At 47.1% G+C, this 12,530-nt stretch overlaps 1 protein-coding gene across 4 annotated transcripts in view; it reads right to left on the bottom strand.

Moving 5' to 3' along the window:
• Positions 1 to 10,629, bottom strand: part of TXNDC11 (thioredoxin domain containing 11) — a 59,905-nt gene extending 49,276 nt beyond the window's left edge. Inside the window, exons 1-2 of one of the 4 annotated variants that reach the window (XM_061152845.1) lie at positions 10,301 to 10,629; positions 1,924 to 2,140 (exon numbers count right to left, since the gene is read on the bottom strand). In XM_061152845.1, the coding sequence (XP_061008828.1) occupies positions 1,924 to 2,140; positions 10,301 to 10,545 (462 nt within the window). In that variant the 5' untranslated portion in view covers positions 10,546 to 10,629. Of the gene's footprint in view, positions 1 to 1,923; positions 2,141 to 5,873; positions 5,900 to 5,923; positions 6,128 to 10,300 lie in introns of those variants that run through there. The other 3 variants (XM_061152847.1, XM_061152849.1, XM_061152846.1) reach the window with 3 other exon arrangements.
• Between the last annotated feature and the right edge of the window lie 1,901 nt (positions 10,630 to 12,530).

Below are 12,530 nucleotides of genomic sequence, written 5' to 3' on the forward strand. Positions count from 1 at the left end.
TGAAAAATTTTTCTGAAAGAAAGCAGAGCCCATCAGTTGTGGATGGCCTGTAACCTCCACCACTTGTCCTGTGACCTTTAACAAAGTATTCTGCCCTCTAAACCCCAGGTTGTGCTTCAGGGCAACCAGCACCAGCCCGCGGGCTGCTCTCAGGAGCAGGGGCCTGCACAGGAGCACGACCCCCACAGTCCCTCTGAAGGGCGTGTTCCTCAGGCTGGCAGTAGTATAGCAAGTGGCTGACACTTACCTACAATACAACAGACTCTCACATGTCCCCCCACAAGTGCTCTAAAAGAGGAATGACTGACAAAGGGGTGACTTCCTTCAAGCTTGCCTCCCAGAGCTCCCTTAGGGTTGTTTTCTTCCCACAAGAGCCCCCAGCTTGATCACTATCAGCCATTCTTAAGGGGAGTTGCGGGATGGGGAGGGGAGGGGGGGTAGGGGGGAGACAAGGAATAGATTGATTCCATGGGTCCAAAGCTGGAACACAAAATCACAACCCCCTGAGAATCAATGCTATCAATACAAAAATCAATGTATTTATACAGTACTTAGCATCACATTCAGGGGTATAACATAATTAAAAAGGTTTTGCTAGGCTGGGCAGGAAGTCTAGCCACCATTTATAGCATTGTTTCCAAGAAAATCCAACTGAGAGGTCCAAATGAACTTCTGAAACTCAACTGTGCCACAAATTACCCCAGATCAGTGGGTCTGGACAGCAGCCTCTTAGAAACCTGTGGGATGCTTTTTGGCTGACTGCATCCGTCGGGGGGTGCTAGAGGGCACTGGTGGGCAGGGGCCATGGCACCGACGTCCCGCAGTGCTTCAAGCCGCTCTGCACGTGGAACGATCCTCCACACCACCCAGAGCAGTTTTACACGTCCTGCCAAACACTGATGTGGAGGGAAACCTGTTTATTAGTGTTCGACTCAGAACTCGACTCCATTCTATATATGTCAATCCAAAGCATGGCTTCTACGTTCACTGAATTTCTCAAGAAGGCAACTTCTGTTTAATTGAGGGCAGAAAGGACTTTTTGGTTGGCTCAGAACTTTACCAACAGCTGTTCACCATTTAGAAAAATCAAGTCACTGACATCAATGCCCTCGTGGCCCCTGTGTGGCCAACACATCCTACTTTATGGGGCTGCATTTGTAACTGTTCCTGCATTTATAACTCATAGTGGTTCTACATAAAGGTACAGGGATCTAACTTACCCCAGCACTTACATACTAAAACACACGCTTAATTATATACCACTTTTCTTTTTCCCCTTATCTTTATGTTACAATTAGTGCATTAGATTGGCTACATTGAAACTATATGTATAGGGAAGTTTTATTATCTATGAATACCTTCTGAGGACAGAAAAAGGGACATCAAAAAATACTTGTTTTATAAAGATCAACTGGGATCCACTGGATTGAAAACCACTGTCAGACAGAAGGCCTATGTATCAATTGTCTATATATTCCTCTTACCAAGCGTGAAGGCAGCATTCATTAAATATTTGTTGAATGTAGTTATGGTCTAGGTATTTGAAAGGTCTGCCTAGTTGAACTGTAATCATGACACATAAATTTCTCTTAGGTAAAATAACTAACCAGCAAATATCAACAGTATATTCAATGAGGATTTTCAGTGTCCCCACTGAAACCAGACAGTCTGGCACCCTGAGATGAGCACTGGCCTCATCACGAGACAATGTGGCATCTCCTCCCGCTCCTGCCTCTAACCAACTATGACAACCACAATCAGAAAGCCTCTGCTCACAGGGGCTTTACAATTTAGGCTCGAAATAAGGCCCCTGGCCTTCACCCTGGCAAAATCAGCCATCTGGGAAAGGTGTCTCTGTGGGCAGAACCTGCCATGCACCTGGACTGCCAATCATCTGACGGTCAGGCTAAATGTCCACCTTACCTGGTCTGAAAGCCGACTCGCTGCTTGTTCAATTTCAGCCCTGGCGGCGATGGACTGGCCACACCATGGAGCATAGAAGAACAGCAGCACCACCTCCGAATCCCGGCGAATGTGCTCTGCGTAGTCCAGCTGCCCCTGGAAGAGGTCAAGAACCGGAGACCTCGAGGAGAAAAAGCTGACAGGTGGCTTTGCTGGAATTATCACATCTTTTGCTCGACTAAAAAAAGAGCAAAGACACGATTGTTTAGTTTATCTTCTTCTAACAGCAGCTCTGTGTAGAAAGAGAACACAGGCTAAAAGAAAAGTCTTCTCTTAAATAAGGAAAGGGACTTCCCCAAACACTGGCCTGGAGGATAAAAGCAGCACTTTGTGCTAAGCGCAGGCAAGATTTGACTGAGAGAATGCAAGACTCAAATGACATGTTAAAAACATTCTCTAACACTGTCTGCCCTGGGTGTGGGGTGGGAGGGCAGTGGAGAGCAGACAAGAAGAATGTCTTTGAATAATCCAGACTCCTGCCTCCCCCACCCAAAAGACTCCATCCTTATTTCTCTGCAGCCTTGCTCTCCACAAAAGCCACTGACGTCCAGGGTTTCAGAGCCACCAGTGAGTTTGCTCATAATCAAGAGGAGGGAGCATACGTGGCACCACTAACAGGCATGGGAAATGCTTACAGTCCACTCACATTAAGTTCATTAGCTGCGGTTGGCCCGTACTTAGGACACTCAGGTAAAAGTAATAATAATGTAGATGTCTCCATTTGTATGTATGTGCCATGATCCAAAGGTTAATAAAGATGAATAGCAAAGCAACTGTCCATTTAACTGGAAAACAGGTTTCCTAAGTATGTACTTAAGATTCACAGAAGGTCAGGGGAAGAAAGAAAATAAAACTAAACAAGTGGCCAGAGCCAAGACAACAAGGTCTGGGCTGAAGCAGCATCCCATCAGGTTAACAGGCCCCTGTGAACACTCTTGAGCTGTCCACACATCTGGGTTAAAACAGTATAAAACCATTAGAGCAGCTTAGCTAAGAAACGAAGAGAGAAGAGGAATTGGGTGGAGAGGGAGGTGGGAGGGGGGATAGGGATGGGGAATACATGTAACTCCATGGCTGATTCATGTCAATGTATGACAAAACCCACTGAAATGTTGTGAAGTAATTAGCCTCCAACTAATAAAAAAAAAAAGAAAAGAAAGAAACGAAGAGAGGAAATAAAAATGGAACCCTATGAAAATTCAATGAATCGAAAACAGGGAATTTCCTAGATGTTCAGTGGTTGACACTCCATGCTTTCAAACTGCTGATGGCCTTGGTTTGGTCCCTGGTTGGGAAACTGAGATTCCAGCAGACCATGTGGTACCAGGTGGGGGGTGGGGGTAGGTAGGCGGGAAGGTGAGCAGAAAAAAGACCAAGAGAGGAAGGAAAACCAGAAAGTATAAACGGAAAACAAACAGCCAGATGGTAAACACAAACCCAACCACATCAACAATTACATTAAATATAAAAGGACTAAACCACCCAATTAAGAGGAAGAGATTGCCAGGCTGGATAATGAAGCAAAACCCAACCATATGCTCTCTAAAAGCATTTAAACATAAAGACATACATAGCATGAAGCCAAAGGGATGGGAGAAGATAAACCACATACACAGTAAGCACAGAAACACTGTAATAAATCATTAGGTGAAAGGACAAATAAACTAATTTAATTGTGTGTTCTTACAATTAAACGTTACTCAGTAATTAAAAAAAAAAAAAAAAACGATACATACTATAACTGGATGAGTTTCAAAATACACTGAAAGGAGTCAGACACTAAAGAATACATATAATATGAATGCACTTCCATGAAGTTCCATAACAGGCAAAACTAATCTATAATGAAATAAACCACATCAGCGGTGGTCTGGAGTTGGGAGCAGGGCAAGGAAGACAGACTGCAGAGGGCACTGGGGAAAGTTTCTGGGGACAAGGAATTAAAGGATGGAGGTGGTTACAAGGGCCAAAAGCCACGGACCTACGTATGTAAAATGTGTGAATTTTACCGAATGTAACTTATAGTACAATAGCATTGATGAGAAACAAGTTTGGCTGATGGTCACCTCCTTGGTGAGGACTGCTCCGATGATTCTCCCAATTTTTCTTCTCTCGGAATCCTATTAGTTGCTTTCAACAGCCCTCACCATAATCTGTGGCTTACTTATTTACCTGTTTATTAACTCCATAAGAGTAAGGACCCTGGCTCTTTTTTTCACTGATAAATCCTCACTGTTTAACAGCTCCCAAGACTGCAAAGATCAGTAATCTGTGAAATGAACAAACCTACCCTACTCACCTCATTTGAATATATGTGAAAGCAAATTAAACATAAATCCATACAGACATATATTATTAATCTGAATCAAAAATGTCAGAAAGTACACTTGCATTACAAGGAATGATTCTAAGGACCATTTTATTCTGTTCTAACTTTATATGTGTTCAAATGAACTTGATCATCTGGTCTCTCAGTACAAGCAAAGTAGCAAGAAGCAGGAACAGGTAGGAACATGCTGCCAGCTCTGAGATACGCAGCAGACAGATACTTAGAACCAAAAAAGAAATCAGACATCTGGGTTGCTTCCATGTCCTGGTGGTGGTTTAGTTGCTAAGTCGAGTCTGACTCTTGTGATTCTATGGACTGTAGCCTGCCAGGCTCCTCTGTCCATGACATTCTCCAGGCAAGAATACCGGAGTGGGTCGCCATTTCCTTCTCCAGGGGATCTTCCCAGCCCAGGAATCAAACCTGGGCCTCCTGCACTTCAGGCAGATTCTTTACCAGCTGAGCTATGAGAAGCCCCTCCATGTCCTAGATATTGTAAATAGTGCTGCAATGAACACTGGGATACATGTGTCTTTTTCAGCTATGATCTCTCAAGGGCATATGCCCAGTAATGGGACACAGAAGCAACCTAGATGTCCACTGAAGGATGCATGGGTAAAGAAGTTATAGTGTAATATAATGGAATATTATTCAGCGATAAAAAGGAATGCATTTGAGTCAGTTCTAATGAGGTGGATGAACCTTGAGCCTATAATACAGAGTCAGAAAGAGAAAAACAAATACTACATATTAACACATATATATGGAATCTAGAAAGATGGTACTGATGAACCTGTTTGCAAGACAGCAATGGAGACACAGACACAGAGACCAGACTTGTGAACACAGTGGGGGAAAGAGAGGGTGAGATGAATTGAGATAGTAGCACTGAAACCTGTATTACCGTATGTAAAACAGATAGCCAGTGTGAATCTGCTGTGTGATGCAGGGAGCTCAACCCAGGGCTCTGTGACAACCAAGAGGGGTGGGATGGGTGGGAGGTGGGAGGGAGGCTGCGGAGGGAGGGGACATGTGTGTACCTGTGGCTGATTCATGCTAACGTACGGCAGAAGCCAACACAATACTGTACAGCAATCGTCCTTCGATTACAAATGCACAAATCAAAAAAAGAAATCCTACAAATACTCAAGGCCAAAGCTACTCTTAAGAGCCTTGGGTCATTTAGTTTAAGGAAAAGAGTACAAACCCTTCTCTACATCTAGAAGGTGTCAGCTTCCTGAATTAAGACAGTTTCAAATATATTGCTTCCTCATTTTAACCAAAAATTATTAACATCATAAAGTTAAAAAGTCAGAGCAAATCTCCTATTTAGGCACTCACGCTAATATTTTAACTCTGCAATCAGGGAGCTTTGTCTAAGTAAAACATCTTCATAACCCCAAAAACTCAGTCACTTACACAATAATTCAAAAAAAAAAGTTCACTGAGCAAATGTTACTGGGCTTCAGGCACTGCTGTCTCGGAACTAAGGCTACAGGAGCAGCGACCTGTTCTCAAGGGGCTTCCTTTCTCAGGGAAGAAGACATGCAAACAAGCAAAATTGTAAACAGACATAAAACCATACAAAATGATCATGCTCGCTGGAGAATTCAACACGGAGATGCGGCAAGGCACCTGAAAGCTCCTCCATAGGGTGGTGCTCAGGGTGGTGTCTTTTAAGCTGAGATGTGAGTGACAGGAAGGCAGTCACCCAGAGGGAAGGCCCTGAGGCAAGCTGACACATTCTCGGCAAGTCCAAAAGTCTTTGGAGGTATTATTTTTCTCCTCTTCAAATTTGGTGGTCAGAGTTAATTACGCAAACGGAGGGAAAATGCAGGTCTGTGACAAATCAAACAAAGGACAATCATCAACCTAGTACTGCTGATGAGCCAGCTCCTCAAGTAAACGAGCCAGACAGGCCCGTGGCCCGTCAAAAAGCAAACATTAACCGGGTCAGAGAAACCCATAATGCCTCTGCCCCAACAGAAGCATTCATGAGTTGCCATTTAACTCCTGAACTTGCTACTGTTTTTGAGAAACTATAGGAGATGAAAGATTTCCTGCAGCTTTGAAGCCAAAGTCTCAGCTACCAAAAAACTCAAAGAACTGGTTGCAAACAAGGAAGTCCTGTCGCAACTCCCAATTTTTATATGAGACTCACGCTCTATACCTCCGTCCAAAAAGGATCTGAGGCAGCTTTGAGCTTACAAAACAAAGGAAAATGAATATATACACATAGAAAGATAATGGGGGACAGGGAAGCCTGGCGTGCTGCAGTCCATGGGGTCCCAAAAAGTCAGAGACGACTGAGCGACTGAACAACAGAGATAACAGACAGACACCCAAAGACATACTTATAACTTTTCCCCACTAAAACACACCCACAATGCAGGGTAAATGGGAAGGATGAAGTCATGGACATTCAATGCATAGAAAGGCAGCTAAGACAGAGATTCAGTTCAGTTCAGTTCAGTTCAGTCCAGTCCAGTCCAGTCGCTCAGTTGTGTCCGACTCTTTGCGACCCCATGAACCGCAGCACACTAGGCCTCCCTGTCCATCACCAACTCCCAGAGTCCACCCAAATCCATGTCCATCGAGTCAGTGATGCCATCCAACCATCTCGTCCTCTGTCGTCCCCTTCTCCTCTTGCCCTCAATCTTTCCCAGCATCAGGGTCTTTTCCAATGAGTCAGCCCTTCACATCAGGTGGCCAAAGTATTGGAGTTTCAGCTTCAGCTTCAGTCCTATCAGTGAATATTCAGGGTTGATTTCCTTTAGGATGGACTGGTTGGATCTCCTTGCAGTCCAAGGGACTCTCAAGAGTCTTCTCCAAAACCACAGTTCAAAAGTATCAATTCTTCGATGCTCAGCTTTCTTTATAGTCCAACTCTCACAACCATACATGACCACTGGAAAAACCATAGCCTTGACTAGGCGGACCTTTGTTGGCAAAGTAATATCTCTACTTTTTAATATGCTGTCTAGGTTGGTCATAACTTTCCTTCCAAGGAGTAAGCTTCTTTTAATTTCATGGCTACAATCACCATCTGCAGTGGTTTTGCAGCCCAGAAAAATAAAGTCAGCCACTGTTTACACTGTGTTTCCACAGGACAGAGATTAAGTGCTCAGAAATACACAACTAATTATTAAGAGTGTTTCAACCCCAAATCAACCTTTTTTCTTTTTTAAAAAATAAGCAATAAGACACTAAAGGGGGTTGTCTTCTTTCAGGTCTGGAGCTATTAATAAAAAATAACTTTAAAAAAAGTTCTACTCTCCTTTAAGCCTCTGTCCTCATTAACACAAGATCTTAAAAGCAAAATCGGAAAAAAGCGGCAGAAATGTCAGAGTCAGTTGTAGAACAATAAAGTAGTATCATGACACCATTCAATCAAAGGAGATTATCAAAAAATTAATTTGAGTCTATTACAAGACTGTGAAATTTGTGGCACAGAAAGAAGCTGGATAGGCAAACAGGCTGTTCACTGGCTCATTCTCCTTGCCTGAAGCAGGTGGGATCTCGCTCAGCATGCTCCATTAACTGGACTTACACTTCTTCCTGAAATCTCAAAGGACTTTCCTATCTACTAAGTCTCGTTCTCTCAGAGAAAACACTACATTTTATTGCTATAAATGGACAAACTGATGCAAGTAAGCTCTCTACCCTTGGAGGAGAGAGAACCTCTCTTCCTAATCTGAACTCGAATACCACATTGCCATATTCTACCTTGTAAAATACTTTGTGTAATTCCCTTGTGCAGGACGTGACATAGAACACAGTTAAGAGCCTAGTTTCTGACAATAAAGGATTCAAATTCCAGCCCAGCCACTCACTAGGTGGAAGTGAACTGGGGCAAGTTTTGCAACATGGCCAAAGCTCCACTCCTTCCTGTGTAAACTGGAAGGGTAAGAGCGTGTGTGTGTGTGTGTGTGTGTGTGTGTGTGTGTGTGTGTGTGTGTGTGTGTGTGTGTGTGTGTGTGTGTGTGTGTGTGTGTGTAAGGGTAACAGCGTGTGTGTGTGTGTGTGTGCATGCGCGCACATCTCTCGACAGACTTTACTGGGTGACTTAAGTGATCCATAACAGACTCTCAGGTCACGTGTTAAGTAAATAAATGCATTCATGGAATCTGTAGTTCTCAAACAGGTGACTCTGTTCCCCAGAGGACATCAGGTACCAACTGGAGACATTTCTTATTGTCACATTGTGGGGAGTGGGGGGTAAGAGCAGGTAGCAGGTAGAGGCTAGGGATGCCGTTGAACATCTCAGCATGCACAGGACAGCCCCCTACCACAAGAATTATCTGAGTCAAAATATCAACAGTACCAAGGCTGAGAAACCCAGCGGGCAGGCTGCACCTGGCACAACGGCAAGTGCTCAAAAAGGTTTTTTGTTTACTTTGGTTTTTATATGACTTTTTTTTAATCTGGGGTATAGTTGTTTTACAGTGCTGTGTTAGTTTCTGCTATACAGCGAAGTGGATCAGCTATACATATACTTCCGTGTCTGTGTGCACGCACGCTCAGTCGTGTCCAACTCTCTGCGACCCCATGGACTGCAGCCCTCCAGGCTCCTCTGTCCATAGATTTTCCAGGCAAGAATACTGGAGTGGGTTGCCATTTCCTTCTCCAGGGGATCTTCCTGACCCAGGGATCAAACCCGTATCTCCTGCATCTCTTGCACTGGCAGGTGGAGTCTTTACCACTGAGCCACCTGGGAAGCCCATATGTAGCCACGATCCCCTCTTTTTTGGATTTCCCGTCTATTTAGGTCACCAGAGAGCATTATGTTGAGTTCCCTGTGCTATACAACAGGTTCTCATTATTATCTATTTTATACATATTAGCACATATACGTCAATCCCCATCTCCTAATTCATCAGCGATAATTATTATAATTTCTTCTTTCCACTAAAATCTCCAATCTTTTGACATCTCTTTGACAACAGGGGTCACATATTGTCCTTAACAGACTCCATAAAAATGTTTCAAGTTGAAATCTTCCCAGTGGCCCGCTATGCCAGTCAGTGGCACCACAGACTTAGAAAAAAATTGGAGTCCCAGGAGACACACTGTGGACACACTAAAATACTAAAACACACTAGACACGCTAAAACACAAAGCAAAATTTGTATCTGTGTCCTTTTCCAAAGCAAGACACATTAACTGTCTTTCCCTCCCCCACCCCACCCACTAGGTCCAGCCTACTCAGGCCTTTCTTCCAGTTTCAGGAAAACACCAGTCCACCAGCCTTGTCCTGCCCCAGGACCTCTGCACCTGCTGTTTGCTCTTCCCTGGACATTTCCCCCCGGATCTCCCCAGTGCTGGCCCCTTCCCCTTCTCGGGTGATTCTCTTATGTAGCTCCCCGGGGGAGGTCTTTAGGCCCCACCCTCATCGCTTCTACTCGCTGCACAGCACTTACTGAAACCCTCTAAAATTATGTTAAGGTTACTCGTTTACTGCCTGTACACCACCCCCTGGAATGGAGAACAGGGACTTCTGATATTCATCACTCACCCTCGAGGAGCCGTCCGCATACAGTAGGTGCGGATAAATAATCGTTAGATCCATGAGTGCATGAATTCTCAACGTCCGGGACGCTAATGGTAGTCTACGCCTACCCGAGGCATAGGGAAATAAAATGGGTGATAAATGAGGACCCTACAAGCATGGGCAGAAGTGACAGGTGCACCCCCAAGAAATCTCAACAGGTGACAAGCACATGAGAACCTGGCCCACCTTTCCTCCGTACGAAAATGGGAGGAAAGGGCGCCGGGCAGCACCTCAGAGCCTCGCCTGAGGGCTCGCTGGCCGGCGAGAAGGGAAAGCGGCGGGCAGGGCCGCATGCGGCAGGCAGGAGAGTCAAGTCCACCAGCCGGGGCAAAGTCAGGCCCGACTTCCGGAGGCCGCTTCGACCCTCGACTCTGAGGTCCCCAAGCCGGCCACGTGCCGCCGGCCGGGCCAAGGGGCGCCGGGCCGGGGCCGGGGCCGGGGTGGGGTGCGGGCCGCCTCACCTGCAGGTAAACTTGAGGGCGAGGAGCAGCGCGCAGCCGAGTGCCACGGCCCCGCAGAGCAACTCGGGCCGCCGGCGCGCCATGAGAGAGGCGCCGCGCAGCCCGCGGCGGAGCCGGCCCTCCGAGGACGCAGCCGGGGCCGGGCTGAGGGAGCCGGAGCCCGCGGGGCCGCCGCCGCCGCCCTCGTCCTCGGCGTCGTCGCTGCTGCTGCTGCCGCCGCCGCCGCGGCCTCCGCATTCCGACATTACATGCTCCCCGTCGCCGGCTTTATACCGCCGCCGCCGCCAAGGGCCCGAAGGCCCGGCCCGGCCCGGCCCGTCGCTCCCCAATCCCGCAGCTGGCCGCGCCCGCTAACCCCGAACCTCCACGTCAGCCCGGCCGCCGCCGCGGCTCCCGCCCCCTCCGCGCAGAGGGCGGAGCCGGACACCACCCGGAAGCCCCGCCCTCGTGGCCACGCCCCCCTCGCTCGTGGCCTCTGCGCGGCCCCACCCCCCGCCAGCGCCGCCGCGGAGGCGTGTTAGTCCCACAGGCCCCGCCCCGTCCCTGGAGTCTGCGCGCACGCCGCCGTTGCCGAGTGCTCGCCCCGTTTTCGCCCGTCCGTCCACTGAGTCTGCGCAGGCGCCGGCGCTCGGTGTCCCGCTGCTCCTACCGCGGGTTGAATCGAGCGCTACCCTAAAGCAGCCCCGGAGAGTAGCAGCTGCGGAGAGCCCCCATCTGGCTCCGGGAGTTTAAAAGAGCTGTGATGAAAAAAAGTAAAATAAAAGAGCTGTGGCAGCAGTCGTGTCAGCGACACATCTGTGGAATTGCATACCGACCTCACGGAGATGCTTTGAAGGTTAACTGAGGTCCTTGATGGAAACTGCTGGGCCCATCATGAGTGCTCAATAAGTCTTTGGGACTGTTCTTTCCCAGTGTCCATTTCCTGCACAGTGAAGTGCTGTGCGCCGCGGTACCACGTCCCTACACCACAGCCCTGGGAAAACGGTCTGTGCATCCTGTACTCACTTTAGAGATGGGAAAGCCGAGGCTTGGAAAAGCCCCTTGACCGCGTCCACAAGGCTAATAGGGGAGTAGACTGGAAAGCAGATTGGTTAACAAGCCGCTCCAGCGATCCTCTGCCGACTCTAAATGCTCTCTGACTCTAAATGTTAATGAAAGTGAAAGTTGCTCAGTCGTGTCCGACTCTACGCGACCCCATGGACTATGCAGCCCTTTGAATTCTCCAGGCCAGGATACTGGAGTGGGTAGCCTTTCCCTTCTCCAGAGGATCTTCCCAACCCAGGGATCGAACCCAGGTCTCTCCACATTGCAGTCGGATTCTTGACCAGCTGAGCCACAGGGGTTGCCCCAGATGTTCTAAACGTTAGGTCATTTCTAAATAAGTTTTTGTGATTAAAAACGACAAGTCGGAGAAGGATGAAATGTGATTTGAAAGTGACAGAAAGGGATTGTATACCTGGGACGCGTGTACCTGGAGCTAAGAGAATGTCCGTAATTACCCAACCGCTGGGGCCAAAGCGGAAGACTAGACTTACGCTGTCAGTAACTACAGACCTGGAAAGAAAACGCGGAGAGAACTAAGGCAATATGATGCCACAGAAAAACAAAAAAACAAACACACACAAAAATCCCAGAAGATGAGAAGTCTCTTATGCCACAAGCCAGCGTGCTAACCCCGGTGCAAGGTTTCCAGGGAGATAAAGGGTTCTAGGAATGGCCACCTTCCTGAGTGGCCCGGAGCATTCAGTTTGTTAACCACGGAGGCTCAACGTGTTGGTTGCTCATGTTCGCATGCCATTTCGCTCTTTGGTTTGTATATCTCACATCTTTTTTTTTTTTTTTTAATATTGGTTTTTTTTGGCTGCACCAGATCTTAGTTGCAGCATATGGGATCTAGTTCCATGACCAGGGATGAACCTGGCCCTCCTGCATTGAAAGTGCAGTCTTAGCCACTGGGCCACCGGGGAAGTACCTCCTCTCACAATCCCAATTTTTTTGCTCTTTACTTCCTTCCTTTATGTTAAGTGGCTCTTTTCTAAAACACTGTTAATTCCTTTAATGATTTAAAACTTATTTTTTCCAGTTTATATTCTTAGCGGCAGCATTTAGGGATTGTGTGTTAGTTGCTCAGTCGTGTCCAACTCTCTGTGACCCCACTGACTGTAGCCCACCATGGTCCTCTGTCTTTGGAATTCTCTAGGCAATTCTCTGTAGTGGGTGGCCATTCCCT

Source organism: Dama dama, chromosome 10 (genome assembly GCF_033118175.1).
Source record: "Dama dama isolate Ldn47 chromosome 10, ASM3311817v1, whole genome shotgun sequence".
Taxonomy (NCBI): domain Eukaryota; kingdom Metazoa; phylum Chordata; class Mammalia; order Artiodactyla; family Cervidae; genus Dama; species Dama dama.